Source organism: Ursus arctos, unplaced genomic scaffold (assembly GCF_023065955.2).
Source record: "Ursus arctos isolate Adak ecotype North America unplaced genomic scaffold, UrsArc2.0 scaffold_32, whole genome shotgun sequence".
Lineage (NCBI taxonomy): Eukaryota > Metazoa > Chordata > Mammalia > Carnivora > Ursidae > Ursus > Ursus arctos.
In genome coordinates, this window is record NW_026623008.1 from 24699942 (window position 1) to 24721951 (window position 22010).

Here is a 22010-nt window from a genome sequence, read left to right on the forward strand (position 1 = left end):
CCAAGACAGCTCGTGGAAGCTTGGCACAGGTAATGGACCACATTAAACAAAATAGAGCCACCAGAATTGCTGTGACAAACTGTGAAGGAAGGGGTCACAAGGCTCAGAGAAGTGGCATGCCAGAGTAGGTCTACCACGTCCAACCAGAATGCCCACTAGCTGACCATGTCCCTCAGGAGGACCTGGGGGACACTCCAGTTCCCAGAGCAACAAGGAACATACTGGTGGAGGGGTGAGCACCAGCATCATTGACAACCTGAGTCACAGCTGTCCTCTGAAGCCTAAACTGATGAAAGGAGATACTGTCACAGAACTGGGCTTCCTAGTGTTGATGGGGGTGAAAAGATTCTAGAATATAGGGGCCAGGTGGAGGTACTTAATCAGAAGTGAGGCTAGCATAATTACTAAAATGGGCAGCAAGGTTGGAATGGTAGCTGGTAGGGCCTAACCTGTAGGATCTATCGGCAATGTCTCACAAAACATGATAGTCCTAAGGGCAAGACAGATGGGAAACCCCCCAATATATGAATATATGAACAAAACATCATGAACGTATAGTCCAAACAGTGAGGAAAGCTGACCCCAATGGGAAGTTGGAACCACCCAGTTTGGAGACTTGAGCCAGCTTCTGTCTTATTCCAGAACACTTTGGCTGAAGGAGAGGCTGGGTCCCCATGAAAAAGGACCCAACAAAAGGACATCAATCGTATATAGTAGTGATTCTCCCAATCCTTGCCCCCAAAACCTACTGCTATTTCCTCAGGCAGCTGAATCCTGGAGGAAAGGAAAGATTTTGGATACAGAGTGTGAACTGATGCTGATACCTGGGTATCCAAAGCACTATCATGGCCCCTCTGTTAGAATAGAAGAGTCTGAGGGTTGGGGCGGGTAATGAATGGAGTCCTGGCCCAGGTCCATCTCACAGTACAACTTCACCAAGCGGTAGCCCTCAATTGCAGTAGCTATGCCAGATGTAGTGTATTCATTAGAGCAGATTAACACACCCTTGGTTGCATGAAATGTAGTTATTGATCTAGCAATGTGCTCTTTCCCTACCCATCAGAAAGGAGGACCATAAGCAATTTGCATTCACATGAGATAGACAACAGTATACATTCATGGTCTTGCCCCAGAGCTACGTTAATTCTCCTGCTCACTGTCATAATACAGAATGAAAAGATGTGGACCATCTGGACATCCTGCAGAATACAGCATATTGGTTCTCTCTATGATGACATTGTATTAATTGCCTCTGAGGAGCCAGAAGGGACAATTAGTGTAGATGCTCTTGTAAGACACATGGCTCCACAGGGTAAGAGGTAAGTCCTACAAAGAGGCAGGTGAAATTTCCCCAGTGGTTTGAGGACACGCTGAAACATTCTTTCCAAATTAAAGAGGAAGTTAGTGTGCCTTTTCCCTTCTATTACAAAGGAAGAAGTGCAATGTTTGGTAGACCACTTTGAGTTTCAGAGGTGGCATACTCTTCATGTGGGAATACTGCTACGATCCATTTATTGGGTGACAGTCAAGGTGCCAGCTTTGAGTGGGCGCTGGAGTTAGAAAGGGCTCTGGAGCAGGACTAGGCGGCAGGACAAGCATCCCTGCCCTGTGGGCCATACAATCCACTGACTCCCACGGTATTGGGGTTTCTGTGGTAGAGAAAGATGTTGCTTGGAGCCTCTGGAAAGTTCTAATGGGGAGGTAATGGCACAGATCCCTAGAGTTCTGAAGCAAATCTGCCCTCTGCAGCAGGCAGCTGTTCAACATTTGACTGACTTACCATCAAAGATCTCAAACTCATCATACTGCTTCTCACTGAGAAAGTACTCCACTGTGAGGGAGATGTTGTAGTTGGGTTGCACTCTCACCAGCCAAGAGCAGGTCTGGAACTGGGGATAGCTTCCTGGGTAGCTCTGACTCAGGATCACACCTGTAGAGTCCGTCAGAAGCTCGTTCGTTGGGCAGTGCACTTGGGAGGAAGAAAGAGAAATACCAGATCCATGGGATGAAGATGGAACTGGGGCCAACACATTTCCCTGGTACAAAAGACAACCACTGGAACAGGAGTATCTGAGCACATTCAAACAAGACCCCAATGCCCATCATTACACTGCTCCATGGCATGAGGTGACCTCAGATTCTGTGTCAATGTTACTATATAGCTGGCATTCAGGCCTGGCCAGTTGGTTGGCATCACTTCCTAGCTCAGCTATGGGCTTTGGAAGAGCTGAGGTTGATACATACGACAGACAACAGAAAGCATCCCCGAATCCAAGAGTTAATCTATTAAATGGGATTGATTTGTACAAAGAGAGTATTGCGCAGACGTAAGTACATGGAATTTTGAGTCAAACACACCTGGATTTATAGCCCACCTCTGTTACTTACTAGCTGTGTGGTCTTGAACAAATTATTTCCTCTCTGTGCAGTGGCTTCTCCACCTCTGATGCAGAAAGATAATGCCTGCCTTACAAGGCTATTGTATTATGTATCATTGTGTATTAATTATATTGTATATTAATTAATATTAATATATTATAGGGCATGATATATATAAAGCATGCGACATAGTGTCTTCATAAACTGTAGAGATGATGATGATAATGATGGTAGTTATACCAGGAAAGGAAGGAACTGGCAGAGCTTGGCTGTGACCTGATGAGTAGTATTAAGATCTCTAAAGAAAAGGATGCCATCCTAAGGAAGACAGTCAACGTAGAACTTAGAAAAGGAGTTGCTGGTGGGGCTAGATTGGGTTTCCTGTGTCTGTCACCAGGGAGGCGAGAGAAGATGCTGGTTCTTAGGGGCCCTGCACAACCTGGACAGCAGGGAGGTGCTCTCTCCTGGGGGTACAGGGACCTGTCACTACATCCTATGTGAAACAAACTTCAGGATGACCCCCTCCATTTGCTTGGGCTGAGTGTGCCACAGTAAAGTCCTGAGGACTGAATCAACTTCTTCAGGACCTTGAAAGAGGCATGGCCTGGGCAGTAGTAACAAGTATCCCAATCACTACAAATGGAGGAACTGGGATTTTGCTGTGTATGTGCCTTTAGACAGGCTTCCTGAACGTGTTGGATTCCAGGACACTGATAAAGGAGAGTTTCTGGAGCTGCAAAGCCAAGGGCTAACCCCTGGATCATGATCTGAGACGAGGCTGTTCTGGGGAGGAGATTGAGCCACTCACTCTCCACCCATCTCCACTGCTTCCTTCAAACCTTCTGCCTTCACAGAAATGGGGCTTGCTAATCAGCACTGGGTCTGGGCTAACAGACAAAAATGCTTGCTGTGGCCCCAAATTCACACAACTCATCTGGGACTTCTTTGAGTAGCTTTGCAACACACTTTATTTTTTAAAGTAATCTCTACGCCCAACATGGGGTTCAAACTCACAACCCCGAGATCAAGGGTCACACACTCTACCAACTGGCCAGCCAGGCACCCCCTCTTTGAGTAGCTTTGAAAGGTATTAACTAGCTTCTCCAGAGAGAATTTCCTTCTTATTTTGTAAACAGGAAAGGAAAATGAATGGCTTTTTGGAGAAAAACAGCCTTGTTTTTGAAATGCTCCTGATTTCACTAAATTGATACCTACAGGTCCCTGAAGTATGGTGACATTTATGTTCCCCTAGTACACTCCAGCTGGTACCAGGTCTGCTCTTGAAGCTCTCCCCTTTCTACTTGAAACTCCCCAACTGAGGGGACATAGGTATGCTTTCTCAAATGAGATTGGTCCACAGGTTTGCCTTTTTGTGTGCAACTTTATCGGATCTGGGATTTAGTGTTTACACATTTTTCTTTCCTATTATGCTCAAGACATCTGGTCTTTGAAGGTTTAGTAGTATTCCTCCACGGAACCATCTAGTCTTGATGTCTTCGATGGGGTTTCCTCTGATAACATTCTCTCTTTCTTTTAAAGAATTAGGAAAGTATAAACTTTCTATCCGCTGGGGTCAATTTTATTAAATTATACCTTCCTAGAAAATCATTCATATCATTAATTTATTGGCATAGGTTTGTACAAGATAGTGTCATAATTTGAAAATTTCTTTTGCTTCAATGGTTATATCCCACTTTCCCTTTCTTATTTTTGTATATTCCTGCTTTCTCTCTTTGTTTAACTCACCTAATGGTTTGATTATTTTGTGACTCTTTGTTCCAGGTACTTCTTTTTATTGATCAGTAGGGCTATTTTTCTGTTTTATAACTCATTAACTTCTTTTTAAAATTCAAAATTTTTGAGATATAATTTATGTACAATAAATTAACAGATTTTAGGTGTACAGTTTAATGAGTTTTAGCAAATGCATATACCTGTGTAACCACTACCATAATCAGGATATAGATTATTTTCATCCCTCCAGAAAATTCTCTCACGCCCCTCTGCAATTAATTAGTATGACCTGCCCCATGCTCCAGGAAATCACTGATATTATTTTTTTAACAACAGATTAGTTTTGATTGCACTAGAATTTCATGCAATTGGAATCAGACATGTTGTTTTTGTGTCTGGTTTCTTTTGCTAAACATAATGTTTCTAAGATTCAATCCATGGTGTTTTGTGTTTTATTTTTATTGCTCTGTAGCAATCATAGGGCAATGTGTTTATTCATTCATTCTTTATTAATGAACATTTAGGCTGCTTCCAGTCTGGGATTATTATGGAATTCATATACAAGTCCTTTTGTGGATATGGGTTTTTATTTCTCTTGGGAAAATAACTAGGAGTATAATTGCTGGGCAGTAGGGTAGGGGTATGTTTAACTTTGAAAGAAACTACCAGTTTTCCAAAGTGACTGTATAATTTTACATACCAACCAGCAAAGTATAAAAATTCCACTTGCTCCATACCCTTGCCAACGCTTGGTATTTTCAGTCTTAAGTTTTAGCTATTCTAGGTGTGTAGTAGTATTTCATTAGGGTTTTAATTTGCATTTTCCTGGTGACAAATGATGTTTTAGCATCCTTTCATATACTTATTGGCTATTCATACATCTTATTTTGTAAAGTGTCTGGTCAAGTCTTCTGTCCATGTTTTTATTGGACTGTCTTATTATTGAGTTGTTAAAGTTCTTTACATAGCCTAGATACAAGTTCTTTTAAGAAATATATGTATGATGAATATCTTCTTTTATTCTGTAGTTTGCCTTTTCTTTTTCACATTTAGTTCTGTCAGTTTTTTCTTCATGTATTTTGAAGCTCTTTTATCATCTGTCTATAACATATATATATCCTTTGTAATGGAATTAACTCTTTGGTCATTATAAAATCTATTTCTGGTAATACTCCTTGGTTGCAGTATTATCCAAAACTTCTTTATGTTTACCATTTGCATGATGTATCTTTTTCTCCCCTTTTCTTGCAGTCTATCTGGTATTTATATTTAAACTGCATCTTTTGTAGGAAATAAGCGGTTACTGTTTAAAAGCTCTAAATTTTGGCATGGTTTTTATGCAGCCAAAACTTACTGATTGATATAACTATATCATTCAAATATTATACGTACCTACTTATTGTTGGTGTGTCATTGAAAGAGGTGTGTGAAAATCTCCAACTGTAATTATGAATTTGTCCTTTTCTCCCTAAAATTCTGTCAATTTTCCTTTATATATTTCCATCCTATATTGTTAGGTATATAGAAGTTTGTGGCTGCTATATATTTTTGATGTATTATGTTTACCAGCATGAAATTTCCCTCTTTATTCTTTCTAATGCTTTTTGCCTTAAACTCTATTTTGTCTAAGACTATCTCTGCTACACCAGATTTTAGAGGTTAGTACTTGCTACTTTTTCAAAGTTTGGTTTCCTACCAGGGATGAGTGACACCTTTCTAGCTGTCTTTAAGGAGGCAGATGAACATATTCAAGTCTAAGTTTATGGAAAGTCTATAATTAAACTTTTTTTTACTTAACTAATCTGAAAGTCTCTCTCCTTTGATTAGCAGTTTTATTCAGTTATACTTACTACGGTTGCACATATATTTGCACTCAGTTTTGCTACCTCATTTTGTGTTTTCTGTTTTATGATTTTTTTCTCTCCTTTAATGTTTCTATTGGATTAACTGAATTCCCTTTATCTTTATTTTTGATTATCAATTTAGAACTTACACATACTATGGCTATCCATAATTTCAAAAAACTATCCACAAATTTAAGCTTTATTTTTAATTTATATATTCAACGAACATAGAGGGTTAATCAATATCTTGGCTTCTCCTCAACAAGCAAGGGTCCTGAGCTCACTTTTTCTTTCGTCCAATGCCATTTATTTGTCCAGTTGTGTGTATATTTTTAAATCTACCATGGTCAGTATTGTTTAGATTCACTACCCTATTGTACTGATTTCTTAGCTCATTGTTACTTTTTGTATCTGAACCATTCTACCTGTATTCATTTTTCTCTTAATGAATGTGTAGATATTTCCATTCTTTACTGATATTGGATTTTATTTTTATTTCCTGAGCATACAAAAAAATTCTTGTGGGATTCTATTTATACGAAATATCTAGAATAGTCAATTTCATAGAGACATGAGCTAGATTGGTGGTTGCCTGGAACTGTGTTGGGGGGAGGGACTGGAAAGAAATGGAAGCTTGACTGCTAATGGATACAGTGTTTCATTTTGAGGTGAAAAAATCTTCTAAAATTGTCTTTTTTTTTTAAAGATTTTATTTATTTATGTGACAGACAGCCAGCGAGAGAGGGAACACGGCAGGGGAGCAAGAGAGGAAGAAGCAGGCTCCCAGCGAAGGAGCCTGAGGTGGGACTCGATCCCAGAACGCCGGGATCACGCCCTGAGCCAAAGGCAGACGCTTAACAACTGCGCTACCCAGTCGCCCCAAAATCTTCTAAAATTGTCTAATGGCTGCAAAGCTCTGAATATACTAGAAATCACTGAAGTGATTTAGATGGATGAGTTGCATGGTACATGAATTCTATCCTGATAAAGCTGTTATTATAAAAAAGCCAGTGAAGGGTCACATCTTGAGAAGCCAAGTACAACACCAAGTCCTAGAGGTAAGCATGAGGCTGAGGACAGGAGTAAAGCCAAGAAGGCTGGAGCCACGTAGACACAGAAATAGCCAGAGATAAGAAACGAAGGTTGGAGCAAAGCAGTGAAGTTCTGGAGCAGGACCAAAGCTAAAGTGCACTTTTATAGGGGGCTGGTTGTTTGGTGTGTGGGTAGGGCAGCTCAACTCAATGAACTCCTCAATGTATTGGGGCAGCTTAATTCTAGGGCGGCAGCTTCTTTCCTTCTCACTAACAATCCATATTGTGGATTCTCTACTCTCGCCTTATGAGAAGTGGGAAAGAAGCTGACCTGTTTCTCCACAGACTACTGAATATTTGTTGGTAGCACTAGTACCAGAAGCAGTAGTAGTACTAGTAACAATGATAATAACCTGCATTGGGCAGTTACTATGTGCCAGGCATAGTTCTAAAGTGCTTTACATTATTAATCCATTTAATTCCTCACAGTAAGTCCATGGCATAAATAATATTATCCTTATTTTACAGATGAGAAAATTGAGGCATGGGACAATTAAATATCTCGTCCCAGGTCAGATGCCTTTTGAGTGGAGAGTCTCATTTTTGGTCTTAGTAGGGGTTCCTTTGTGAAGACAATTCATTTTCTGTCAAGGTGTCACAATGTTGAAGTTCAGCACACAGGACCTCGAGCACATCTGCACTCCAGTAGAGCCAGGCTGGTGTGCAAGCCCACCTCTCCCTGAGGTCCCAGAACTTCCTCCTTCCAATGATCAGTATGCCATTACCAGAGAATACCAGTTAGAAAATGGAAGACAGAAATAAAAGTGGTTACCATGACAATTTGTAGCCCCAAACCTAAGAGTAGGACAGAGAATTTCTCTAGAGCAATCATTCATTCATACAAACATTCACCAAATAACCTCTTCATTTATGGGCAGGGACTGGGAATATAAGGAGGAGTAAGAAAAAGGCTATGTTCTGGAGGAACTGAAGACCCATAAAGGCATGGCTCTGTGCAATTACCTTCACATATTGGGGGCGGTCCTTCAAACTGCAGGTAAGTTCCAAGTTTGCAGGTCAGGATTTCATTCCCTACTAAGGTAAAGCCAGGGAGGCACCTGTAGCGGACGATGTCACCTGCCAAAGAGAGACCAACATGGGGATTCCCTGGAGAAGTCTGGGCGGGGCACCCCTTAGTACTTACACCCACTTCCAGGCAGGTCAATCAGTGGTGGGTTGTGTTCTGTTCAAAGGCTTAAACAATCAGGTCAGCTCCAATCAAACGATGCAGAAAACTGCTACCTGCTTCTCACAGCTCAGCCTTGAGCTTCCACATTCCAGGAACTTTTTATAGTGCCTTGCGTGGATTTATTTCTCAAAAACATACTGACTTGACTCACAGAAGAAAACTGCCTTCCTGTCTCCTCTGCCTAGTGATGGCTAAAAGGAAGTGTTTGTCTATTTGGAGCAGACTCAGTGGACAGAACATCAGCCATCTTGCACTGGGCGTACTGTTTCTCTCCATGGATGGGAGGGAGAGGTGCACCTTGCTGGCCCGCCCCACCCCGACCGGGCCCCTCGTCGCCTGCCCAGTCCTTGCTGGTTTGGGAGGGGGTACCTATGTTGAATTCTTCATTCTCTGTGACGACTTCAGCATTGGGGAGGATGGTGGGAGGAGGGCATTTGGTGAGTGGATAGGCTGAAAAGACACAAGCAGACAAACTGGTGTAAGAGCATCATTCTCGGGGCACGTTGTCATTCACTTGTTCAATGCTTCACCTTTTCATTCCTCATCACTCACACACATACTGCACACAGGGCAAGTTTAGCAGAGTACTATTTTGCTTATCTGCTGTCATCCTTTGTTTGTTTCTGATGTAAAAACCAGGAACCATATAGTAACACCAACATAAGGAGAGAGCATCTAAGAAGTTATCGACAGTCACTAGCACTGACGGGAAGGGGAGTGAAGCATTTCCTGAGCACCTACTATATGTGAGGCACTATCACTCCCTGTCACCTTTAACTCTCAGGATGGCTGATCCTCCTGCAAGGGGTTCTTACTCTCTTTGAGGAAGCTGAGATTCAGAAAGCTTCAGTTGCCTCTCCAAGGTCACACAGGAAGTGAGTGCCATAGGACTTGAAGCCAGATCTGGCTGCTCTCAAATCCCATATTCTTTTCTGTGCTTGGCATCTAAGCACCATGTGTAGCTCACATGAGTGGGCACTAAAGCCAGCTGGTTTCCCTTCTGACTGTTGGCCAAACAGCTCTGGCTTCAGTGGGTTTTCTACGCTGGAAACCATCCCTCTGGGCAGAGACGGGACTGTGTGTGGATGGTGTTACCAAGACAAAGCTCGGTGTGGGCTCAGAGCTTGCCTTCCGTTCACTACCTGGCACGCAGTTCGGTGCTATGTAAGTGCGAGCTGCTGTTGCCATTGCTACTGCTGTTATTATTTCCAAAGCCACTCCAAACCCCACTGTGTTATTTTACAAAGAGCATTCTCTCAAAAAAAATTACAAATGTAATACACAGTCTTGAGAGAAAATATGAGATTTTCTATGAAAACATAGGAAGAAAATTAAACTCATCTACAGACTGTTGGGAGAAAACCACTGCTAACCCTTACTGTGAGTTCTCAGAGTACATACGTTCTGCATATCTATTTTTCTCTTACAAAATTTGCAGCGTGTGGTGCCTTTGTGTTGTGCATTTATTACATTGCAGGAATTTTCCTATGTCATTACATCTCTTAAAAAATGACGGAAATGAATTCATAAGATTTAGTCATATGATTGACTAGAATTTATTTAATAGATGTTCTATTATTAACTGTTTAGGTTTCTAAAGTTTTGCAATTTAAAATAAAACTGTAATACACATCCTTCCTATATATGCGTTTTTTATGAATTTTTTTCTTCCTTTCTTAAAACTAGGAATGATTGCTGGATCATAGGGTAGTTCTATTTTTAACTTTTTCGGGAACCTTCATGCTGTCCTCCAGAATGGCTGCACCAGTTTGCATTCCCACCAACAGTGCAAGAGGGTTCCCCTTTCCCTGCATCCTCACCAACACCCGTTGTTTCCTGTGTTGCCTATTTTAGCCATTCTGACAGGTGTGAGGCGATATCTTGTTGTGGTTGTGATTTGCGTTTCCCTGATGATGAGTGATGTTGAGCATCTTTTCATGTGTCTGCTGGTTATCTGGTTGTCTTCTTCGGAAAAATGTCTTTTACTGTCTTCTTCCCATTTTTTAACTGGATTACTTGTTTCTTAGGTGTTGAGTTTTATAAGTTCTTTGTATATTTTTGGATCTAGAAATTGCACTACGAGGTATTTACTCAAAGGATACAAAAATACTAATTTGAAGGGATATTTATAGCAGCATTACCAACAATAGCCAAATTATGGAAATAGCCCAAATGTCCAGCGACTGATGAATGGATAAAGAAGATGTGGTGTATATATAATGGAATATTACTCAGCCATCAAAAAGAACGAAATCTTGACATTTGCAATGACATGGATAGAGGAGGAGAGTATTATGCTAAGCAAAATAAGTCAGAGAAAGGCAAATACCACATGATTTCACTCATATGTGGAATTTAAGAAATGAGACAAATGAACATAAGGGGGAAAAAAAGAGAGGCAAACCAAGAAACAGACTCTTAAGTATAGAGAACACACTGATGATTACCAGAGGGAGGCGGGTGGGGGGGAAATGGGTTAAACAGGTGATGGGGATTAAGAAGTGCACTTGTGATGAACACCACGTGATGTATGGAAGTGCTGTACCCCTAAATCTACACTTGAAACTAATATTACACTGCCTGTTAACTAACTGGAATTTAAATAAAAATTTGAAAAAAATTTGAATAAAAATTTAAAAAAAATTTTACAGAAAAAAGTACTAGGAACGATTAAATTGCATGACCCTTTTAAAGTACGAGCATCTCCTACTGAATGTCAGCAATCCACTCCCAGAAATAAGATGTTCCCTGTAAAGATGCTAACTAGGAGCCTATTTCCCATGACTTCAAGTGGGAAAAAATTACAGTGCGTAATCCCAAACCCAGAAAGTATTTAAAATAACGAGATACGTATATATATGCGACAAACCATAATGCTAGAAGTTAAATACTTGAAACATTACTGCTTGGCCACCCAAGAATGACTATGGCTGTAACAAAACAGCGGCTCTATGCGTCGTAGCACATACACTTTGCATACCACAGCGCACCATGCGAGCCTGCTCGGCGAGCAGCATCGTGAAACCCTAGCCAGAAAACAAGGGTAATGTGGGCATGTGTTCAGGACGGCGCTGTGGGTGGTACGGCATGGTTCACAATGAACATCACATTATCATAACCTCTTAGAACCAGCAGCACCACAGACACACATTCCAAATGTTCACCTGGGATCCTGATGTTTTACCAATCGCAGTCGGAACGTAACCTGAGACTTTTCCTGCATATGGTTTGATTGAAAATGTTGTATTACATTTTGATGAATTTAACTAATTTTTTTCTATAGATGTGTTGGCTGAAAAACATAGTGGGAGACATAGAAGCTTCAGGAAATGTGGGTATTAAAACCAAGAAGCACTCTTGGGGTAACCACGCGGGGTTAACCATGATTTAACATAAACCAGGGAGGACCATGCCTGTGTTGGATGTATGCTTCCATTTTTCTCTCCAGGAAAATGGCTATAACTGATATCGGGAACCGAGTGGCAGTTTCTCTGACAATGGCTACTATCATTCTTTCATCCAATTCATTTAATGATTATCTGTGGAGGGCTTAACCTGAGTCAGGCACTGTGTTAGGCACTGAGGTTGCAAGAGTAAACAAAACAGACAGTCCTTGTCCTCATGGAACTCAGAGACCACTGGGGGAAGCAGTCACCAATTTTAATCATTGTCAACTTGATAAACAACAAAAAAGGTAGCATGTCTTTTTTTTTTTTTAAGATTTTATTTATTTATTCGACAGAGATAGAGACAGCCAGCGAGAGAGGCAACACAAGCAGGGGGAGTGGGAGAGGAAGAAGCAGGCTGGAGGAGGAGCCTGATGTGGGGCTCGATCCCATAACGCCAGGATCACGCCCTGAGCCGAAGGCAGACGCTTAACCGCTGTGCCACCCAGGCGCCCCAGCATGTCTTTTTTTTAAATTGACATTTGATAACAAGTTAGGTTAAACATTTTTTTTCACAGATTAACAGACTATTTGGATTTTTCTTTTTAACCTTCTATTAGTTCTTTGCCCCTGTTCTTACAATTTGAAGAACCTGGTGCATAATTAAGATTGACATCTGGGGGCGCCCGGGTGCCTCAGTGGGTTAAGCATCTGATTCTCGATTTTGGCTCAGGTCATGATCTCAGGGTTGTGAGATAGGGCCCAGCACTGGGCATGAAGCCTGCTTAAGATTCTCTCCCTCTTGGGGCACCTGGGTGGCACAGCAGTTAAGCGTCTGCCTTCGGCTCAGGGCATGATCCTAGCGTTCTGGGATCGAGCCCCACATCAGGCTCTTCCGCTATGAGCCTGCTTCTTCCTCTCCCACTCCCCCTGCTTGTGTTCCCTCTCTCGCTGGCTGTCTCTATCTCTGTCGAATGAATAAATAAATAAAATCTTTAAAAAAAAAAAGATTCTCTCCCTCTTCCTCTGCCCCTGCCCCCCGCCCCCTCTCTTAAAAAAAAAAAGACTGACTTCTGCCTGTTAAATATATTTTCACAGTTTATCCTCTGTTTATATTTATCTAGGGCACTCTCTGGATTTGTAAATGCAGGAAGTTTCTGCTTATTCTGCTTAGCCAATTCTTTCTTTCTTTTTTTTTTTTAAAGATTTTATTTATTTGTGAGACAGAGAGTGAGCACGAGTGGGGGGAGGGGCAGAGGGAGAGGGAGAAGCAGACTCCCCACTGAGCAGGGAGCCCCACACAGGGCTCAATCCCAGAACCCTGGGATCATGATCTGAGCCAAAGGAAGACGCTTAACTGAATGAGCCACCCAGGCGTCCCTCTGCTTAGCTAATTCTTAATGTTTTCCTTTATAAAGTTTTTTTTTAATTTGATATATTCTAATCTCAGCCACATGCTTACCTTTAAAGTATACTTTCTGGGTAGGGAATTGGATAAAGGGGGTTAAAGGGTACAAACTTCCAGTTATAAGATGAATAAGTACTGGGGATATCACGTGTTGCATGATGTTAACACTGCTGTTTGGTATATTTGAACGTTGTTAAGAGAAAGCAGATCCTAATAGTTCTCATCACAAAGAAAAATAACCCCATTTCTCCCCTCTTTTTGGGGTACCTATATGAGATGATGGCTGTTAACTGAATTTATTGTGGGGATTATTTCACAATATATGTAAGTCATGTCATTATGTTTTATGCCTAGACTTACACAGTGCTGCATGTCAACTGTATCTCAATAAAACTAAAAAAAATAAAGTGTCTCAAATTCTGAAAAAAATATCTTCTAAGACATACTTCTAGGAAAAAAAAATCAGTAAAAAGAAATCTCCACTTAAACACAGCCTGAGTGTTTAATATATTGTGGTTACTAGTTTGTTTGGGGTACATTTCCCATTATATTTTTAAAAAATTACACATTTCTGCTCAATACAGAAAGCTGGTGGAATACTAAAAAACAATAAAACGGAAATTCCCCAAGTCCCACCACCACCCAGGCATAACCACTGTTAGCGTTTTGGTGCATGACCTTCGGTCTTTTACAGACAATCCCTCCTCCCCCCAGAGCACACACTGTATCTACCATGTATGTTATTGCTAAAGAACTCTAGGGCAGGGGGACATTCAGGACTCCTTCATTTCACTTTGTTCCCACTCCCCTTGCTCCCCTCGGGGGAGGCCCTGATACAGCTTTAGTCAGACTCCAGTACAGGTTAGCGCGTTAACTGGTGCGGCGGGCTCGTTGCATTATGTCAAACAGCAGCCAGCTCGGCAACAGCCACTGTAGGTCACTGTTTCACTGTTTTATTCTGTGCTGTCTGTAGTTTTGTTCCTATGGTTTCCTTTTCTTTAAGGAATCCTGGTCCATTTTAGTGGAAAATGGTATTAGAGACCAGTAACTGGAGCTCGATGTGCTCAGTGCTATCGAGGAGTCATTGCTTCCAAGCCCTCTTAGTGGAAGGAGCCAAGGAACACATGTGCGTGCACACACCCACATTTAGACCCACATCTCCTTCTGTATCTATGTGTACATATTGAAAACCATAGCTCAAACTCACACCTCCAATTCCAATCCAATTCCCTGGGTATATTCTAATTTTTGTTCTTGCCACATTTCTAACCCTCTTCTCGTACAGTGAGACACCTACCCTCTACTGTCCTTAATCTATTAACTTATTTGATCAATCACCCAGAGGGAACCAAGTTCTCCTCTCTACTGCCACTCCTCCCTTACGTGGATGCCCTGCTGTCCCTCCTTGGAGTCTGATGCATCCTCTGTGTGGATGCCCCCTCACTCTGCTGGGGCTCCTACCCTACAGGGATGTTCCCTCAGTTTGCTCAGAGCCTTGATACCCCATGCCAGCCCTGTCTCTGTTCAGATGCTGCCCCTCGGTGTGGACCCCCTTTCTCCTCTGATGCCCACTTTGCTTCATCCCATTTAACAGCTTTAGGACCAAATTATTCAGGAAGGGAAGGGAAGACATTTAGCTCCCCTTTTATTTATCTCGTATTTGCAGTCCCTGTTGTCTAGACTTTTATGCTGGAAGCAGATGCTTTCCAAAATTTATTTCTATTTCCTAAACTACATGTTTCCAAGGGCATTTTCCTCTGTAATTCAAATCTGATTTTTCTCATTAAAAAATACTGTAGAATCTTGTTCATAGCTCTCCTTAAGGTACTTTTCTTTTCTACCTATTAGTCCTAATATGAAAAGAAATTTATTTAAAGCTAATGTTTGCCTATGGAAGGCAGACAATCTTTCCCCCACACCAGTCCCACTCCCTAGTCTCTGCAAATCTACCCCCTTCTTTTTCTTTTGACAGGCCTTCCACAATTATTCTACATGAAGCAGAGTTCCTCACCTTTTTGTTTGCTATCTTATTTGTTTCCTTCATAGCAACTTATTACAAATTGCAAAGATTTTATTTGTCTGTTTATTTGTTATCTCTCTCACCTTGGAGGAAGAAAGCTCTATGGGGAGCAGGCATTTCATACAGCAGGAAAGCATGAATAGTCAATGAAGATATGAAAGGATGCTCACCTCATCATTAACATAAGAGTGAAATGCTATTTCATGCATCCACCATATTGGCAAAAATTTAAAAAATCTGATAAAATCCAGTGTTTGTAAGATGGAGCCAGGAATAAAGTCAAGCTTTCCCAATTTCCAGTTTAAATATGTGTAATGCTCTGCAAACTGTAATACGGAGGATTATCCTATAGGTGGGCACAAGCCCACAGAGAACTTTTTCAATGCTGTTTCCACTGTCACAAAAATGAAGAAGCATCCAGATCTGTAACGTCAGACTCTTGGAAGAAAACTGGCTGTCGATAAGCACAAACCCACCCTGAATCATTCCTGCTCCTCCTGCTTGAATTCTCCATGACTTCACTTATGCACAGGACTTCCTGTGAGGTCAACAGAGGCTCTGGATTCCTTTGGAGTGGGACAACCCTCTAGAAGGTGCTAAAGGACAAGCTGGGGAACAAGTGGGTAACCCAGCCAGTGAGTTGATGTGAATGAATGGAATGAGAAGCCTCATTGTGCTGCCTCTAAGCTTGGACTGGGCCCCAAGGATCAGCTCCAGGTGTCTCTCTGCCCTAGAAGTGTGGAGGAGGAGAATTCACATGTATGGAGGTCTGTGCTGGGGGACTTCACATAGGTTAACACATTTAACTAACAACTCTGAGGTCACTGAGGCTGAGAAGCTATGTAACTCATTCAGAATCACACGACTGGGAATGGTGGAACCAGGGATCAAGCTCGGCCCTGACTTGAAAGCCTGCTTCCCTCCCCTGCCAGGCTCTCATACTGACCAGAGAAGGCTATGGCGAAGATCCCACCCATGGCTGCATCACGGTGGAACTTGAGCAGGACCTGGTTGGACGAGCTGTGCAATGTTTTCTTGGCCAAGCTCCGGCTGAAGACTCCAAGCTGTGGAGCTGTCTGCTGTGCCCCATCCCTGCACACAGGAAAGAAGGTTCTGGTATGTCACAAGTCACCATGGCTGCCTGCTTTGGCTGTCCCATCAGTGGCCTTAGCAGAGACCTGGAGTGGGAGGCTGTGACTCTTCTTGCACCCAACATTGTCTTTCTCCAATGCCCTGTGCACCTCCCTCTAATCTCTCCGAACTCAGTCTGCCAACAGAGCTGATAGAGTTGGCAAAGTACACACTGACTCCTCGTTCATCTGATTCTTCACCAGCCCAGCCTCTGTAATGGCTCCTGGGGGCAACAGTCTCAGCTGAGAAGCAGGAGCCGTGGGCAGGTTCTCTCATCTGAGCAGCAGTAGGATGGGCTGAGGAAGGCTGCAGGAAGCTCATGCTGCTATCCATGCCAGCCCCACTTCCTCGTCTCCAAGCAGAGACATACCCATATTGCCTTTCTAGGCAAAGGATTTCTTCCCTGGAAACGTATCTAGTCCCTCCTATCTGTTCTTAATAATTGCCTGGAAAGGAAACTGGAAATTAACTGGGGTAGTCTGATTACAGTTACCCAGCCCTGGGAATTTTGGGAAGAGACTCCCACTATCCCCTGCGGATTCCCAGAATGGCAGTAACCCCCTAAACAAAAGAATTCTTAAATTATATATTTGTCCAAAGATCCAGTGGTTTGGGAAGAACTATCTAGGAGACTACACTTATTGACTCATAATTCATACTCCCATTTTAAAATCACTTCAAGATATTCTAACTATCACTCAGAGCAGAACTGTCGATTTGGTAACCACTAGGCCGCATGTGGCTCTTTACATTTAAATTAATTAAAATTAAATAAAGTTTAAAAATCGGTTCCTCCATCACTCTAGTCACATTTAAGTACTCAGCAGCCACCTGTAGCTGCTGGCTACCGTACTGGACAGCACAGATATAGAATGTTCCCATTACTGCACAACGTTGTATTGGACAATACTGGTTCAGCATGAGATGACCAGTGGGCCTTCACAGAATTCCACCCCAAAACTCTTTCATTAGTCTGGGTAGCTTATCTTAGGTAAATGTAGAATTTTGGTTTGGACCCTGGAAAAAAATGAGAAAAGTTTGTGTATCTATGACCATTCCTATTCACACACCCACCCATTGGTACTCTGACCCCTAGCAGCACTCTGGGTTGGAAACCACTGTCTTCCCATTCCTCTCCCTTCAAGGAGTCACAGAGGGTAATTGAAACTGAGCCCTCATTTACTATGTTTATTTGAAAGCCAGGAAGCTGACCACCATTTAAAAACCATTCAGCTCTTGGTTTTCTGAACAAAAAGCTGAATGACCCAGTTTAGAGCCCAGCTAATACCCCTTTCTAATTGGCTGTCGACATGGCAGCTGGCCCTACCAGACGGTGATGAAGTCTCCGGAGGGCTCTGTCTGCAGCAGGCTGAGGTTGAGGCGGATGCCATGACCAATGGGCACGGTGATCAGCCAGACACAGTCCTGGGAGCTGGAGTATGGACTGGGGAAGCCAGGGGAGTACACAGTGCCATTGGAAGAGGTGATGTTCCCGCCACAGGGGACTGCCAGGGAGGGGACACAAACACAGATGAGTGTGGGAGATCACCCCCCACCTGAAAATTCAGATGACTCCTTTATGAAGTGCCAGTACCCAGCACCCTGCTCAAGGAGGTCAGGTGGGATGGGGAGAGGTGATGGGGCTGAGGATGACCGTGCGTGGTTTCCCCCACCAGTCTCAGCACACCACTCCCCATCTGGCCCCTGATCTTCAGTGCAGGTACCTTTGTAGGCCAGCCCCAGCCCCTGGCCCCCTTCTTCCTATGGATGAGACCTGCTCAGAAGGAAGGGCACACTAAAGCTCTCCCCTCTCCCTTCCTAGGTATGGAGTGGAGGACAGATGTCAGAATGAGGGCTGTAGTACTTTTGCTGGGATGAGCTAAGAAATTATGAAACTCTATCTCTCTTTGTATTTGCTCTAAGATTCTTAGAGTGGTACTTTTGGTCTTGACCTAAGAGATAAATGATTCTGGTGGTGAAGCTAAAGTTGGGCTCAAATCATGGCTAAACCATTTATTAACTAGATGACCTCAGTCAGTAGTTAACTCTCTTTCTTCACCTGTAAAATGGGACTGAGAGCACTCCCCTTGTAGGACCGTGGCGGCGGTTAGGTGAACTGATGCTTGTAAAACGTCTAGCCTGGCACTTAGCTCGCAGGGAAGGCATTTGCTGCCTAGTTGTGATCCTCTCTACCTATCTTCCTGTCCCCCAAAAGTGACACCCAATTTTGGGCTCACTCTGATCTAGGCTTTGGATAAGGGGATGAAGAGGACTTGAAGTCACCATAATGTTCCAATTTAGTTATCAGGGAGGAGGAAAAAGGACAAACCAACCAACCAACCCCGGTTCAGAATAATGAGTGTATTTGGCTGGCATGGGGCATCAAGCAGACGTCTGGATGGGGGCAGACCAGAGTGAAGAGAAAGAATCCCAATGCCTCCAGGCAGAAGATGGGGTTCCTGTGACCGCACGTGCATCCTGAAAGGGGTATGCATGGACACGCCATCCCTCCTACACATACTGAACACCCACTCGGCGTCAGGGTCGGGCACAGCCTGGAGAGAACAAGGGGAGCAAGGGGAGCAAGGGGAGCAAGGATACCAAGGCACGTGGTTTTGGTCTGTAGCACTCACAGCTCACTGGGGAACAGCTAAGTAAACCGGCCTCTGTAGATGTCAGCACAGGGTGGGACACGTGGTCAACACGGAATGCCACAGGAGTGACAGGGGGAGGCCCTCACCTGGTCTTGTGAGGGTAGAAAAGGATTCTTGGTATTGTTCCCATTCAGACAAGGCTAAGTAGACAAAGCAAGAGGGAAGAGCGATGTTCCATGAGGGAGGGACAGCATGTGCTAGGAACCAGAGGCAAGAGAACATGGCGCACTGGGACCACTAAAGCACTTCAGCTTAGCTGCACATAAAATCTGTGAGAACGGAGAATACTGGGAGGTATGCAGGGACCAGGACCCAAGGGACACGGTGCGCTACACGAAGGGAATTTACCCCAAGAGAGATGGGGATGCCTTACTGGCTTCTGAACAGGGGAGGATCTGGAGTGTGTTGATGGTTTGGAAGGCTCGCACTGGCTACACTGTGAAAAATGCATTGAGTAGAGCAAGACCAAAGGCTGGGAGACCAGCAAGGAGCCTTGTCCAAGTGGTGGTAGGGATAAAAGCAGAGGCAGTGGATAGAGAGAAGTGGATGCATTTGAAAGGTAATCAGGATGTAGAATTATCAAGACTCGGTGAGTAAGTCAGATAGGCGAGACGGAGGTGCCCAAATAAGGGCCGAGCAACCAGGTGACTAGAGGTGCCCTTCAGTAATGAGGACTTCCATTGAATTACGGAAAGACGATCACTTTAATTTTGAATGTATTAGGATTTAGATGCCTCTGGATAAGTGAATCTCTTTAGTAAGGAACTGGATATACAGGTGTAGATCTCAGGAAAGAGATAAAGATTACAGAGTCTTCCCTTCCGACAGGGTTGGATCTTCCCAAGGGCTGAGTAGGTATTCCCTTGGCTGTGACCTACATCTCCTCCAGGTCCTCCCAAGCTTGGCCCAGAGGTCTGTCCCCTGGACTCTTTCCCTGGATAGGCTGGGTCCATTCCATATGAAAACAGGATGGACAAGGTCTGCCTGGACTTCCCAGCATGGATGATTCCACAGAACATGGGAGTACTCTGAATCAGTTTCCTTAGGAAGAATCACCAGGGATGAGGGAGGGACATACCTTCACACCTGGGCAGGGGGTGGTCCCAGTTCCGGTTGGTGCCATGTTGACATGTGAGGACAGGATGGCCAATCAGTTGATATCCTGGGAGGCACTCGAAGGTCACTGATTGTCCAACATTGTAGCCAGCTCCCCTCACAACGCCATTGGCAAAGGGCTCTGGGTCTGGGCACTCTTGAAGTTCATAGGCTGGAAAAGATCAGGAGAGAAGGTCACTTTATTCTCTCTGTACATTTTCTCCTGAACCAGAATATAGCAACAGCAGAGAATTAACATAATGTGAAGCACGAAGACTTGGACTCAGATGGACCCTTGCCATTTACCAGTTGTTGGCTTTGGGCTAGACATTTAACTTTTCTATGCCTCAGGTTTCTTATTTAGAAAATCATTATTGTGAGGATTAAGTGGGCTAATATACACATAGCTCTTTGCACAGTCCCAGCACTCAGTAAGAGCTCAATAAATTTTATCTGTTATTACTGTCTCCATGGGAAAAGGAGGCTCAAGGAAGACAAGGCTAGGTTGAACCCTTATTCGCTGAGCACCTGCTTGGGGCTGGGCATTGACCTCAGTGCTTTCATGTGCCTCGTCTCATTTAACCATGACAACCACGTGCTAGCTCACAAACACAGAAAACAGTCAGGGCAGGACTTGAGTGGGGTTTCTGACTCTGAGAAACCACAACCTTTCGAGGTGGAGGAACTTGGTGGGAGTAAGCCACGCCTGTCGGTGGAAGAGAAACTTTCCAGAGGGAATCGTTGGATGAAAAGGAATGTGTGTGACTGTAAGATAGGGAAGCCTCTCCAAAGAGCAAGAAAGCTGCTTCCATGAGAAGGGTGAGCCCAACTCAAAAAGGAGGTGCCTTCATGGAAGTACCAGAGAGAGAGGTTGCTGAGGGGTTTGCTGAGGACGTGCACAGAGCACAGACCCTGATTAATCAGATCCACAGGGAAGACAACAGCTGTTGTGGCCAGAGTTGGGCCCTTCCTACACAGGAAATTGGCAGTGGGGTAGACAGAGCATTCTGACAGTGGAAATTCTCAGTGGGAGCAGAGATCAAATGAATGCTCCATGGAAGTAGGATGCGTTCATTACATGTAATAACAATATAAATAACAATGATCACGAAGCTGACATTTCCGAAGCCCTCCCTCTGGGACGGTGCCTGTGTTGTGTATTTCCATTCAGAATCTCACTGAGGGAGGCCTCTGTGGGAGGAACTGGGCAGGTTTCACTGGGAAATCATCCAGGTCATTGGGTCTGTCAAAAAAACCGAGCAGGTATGGTGGGAGCGGGTAGGCGGGTCAGCTAACGGAGACATGAGGGAGGCCCTGTCAGCAGCAGGGGGTTTAGGCAATTCGGCAAACAAAGGTCTTAGTAGAAAAGCAGGGAGCCTACTGCTCAGGGAGGTGACTGAATGGATGGGCTGGCCTCTAATGAGAAGCCTCACGGGGAACCTGTGGACCCAGCGATGGCGAGGAGCCAGAAGACAGCGGCTGCACGTCAGAAGTCAGGAGCAGCCCAAGGCAGAGTCTCTTATAGGAACCGTCTCACGCAGAAGGAGCGGGACTTTTTAGAAAAAGAGACACTTAAGTGAGAGTACCTGGACTGCTTTCAAACGGAGAAAAATCTCAGAGCTTGTTTACCAGAAGAAGCTTCAAAGGGAGAGGTTGGGGCTATAGGCCGAAATGAACCCTAACGAGCAGAATCATTAGCTTTCCTAAAGAAGGGCTCCTGGGTTTGTCCCAAATGGAGATGCTATGGTGGGAATAGATACAATTTTTAACAAAGTGCCACAACTGCAATTATTAATAATGTTATTAAAATTATTGAAACATTCATATTATTGAAATATGAATAATGATGCCTAACATTTTGGAACAATTATGTGTCTTGTCATTTTGCTAAGTTCTTTATAAACATGATCTCCCGAAAAGTTTTAATGACCTAGTTAAGCCTGTCTGACTGAGAGGCCTGGTAAGAGTGGCTTAAGCTGTTAGTAACAATTTTATGGGAATATTTACCTGAGAGGAGAAAGGAAAACTCCAGCCTAGGAAGTTCAGAGTGTCTAACAGGAGGAATTCTGAGAAAAAGTA

The 22010-nt window shown here is 43.5% G+C and overlaps 1 protein-coding gene across 1 annotated transcript in view; it reads right to left on the bottom strand.

Moving 5' to 3' along the window:
- The window catches only part of CSMD2 (CUB and Sushi multiple domains 2), a 513762-nt gene that overhangs the window by 58754 nt on the left and 432998 nt on the right, over positions 1 to 22010 (bottom strand). The window contains 6 exon segments of the mRNA XM_057305507.1: positions 1781 to 1969; positions 8012 to 8125; positions 8607 to 8687; positions 15998 to 16143; positions 17510 to 17687; positions 19915 to 20103. Coding sequence (XP_057161490.1) covers positions 1781 to 1969; positions 8012 to 8125; positions 8607 to 8687; positions 15998 to 16143; positions 17510 to 17687; positions 19915 to 20103 — 897 coding nt within the window.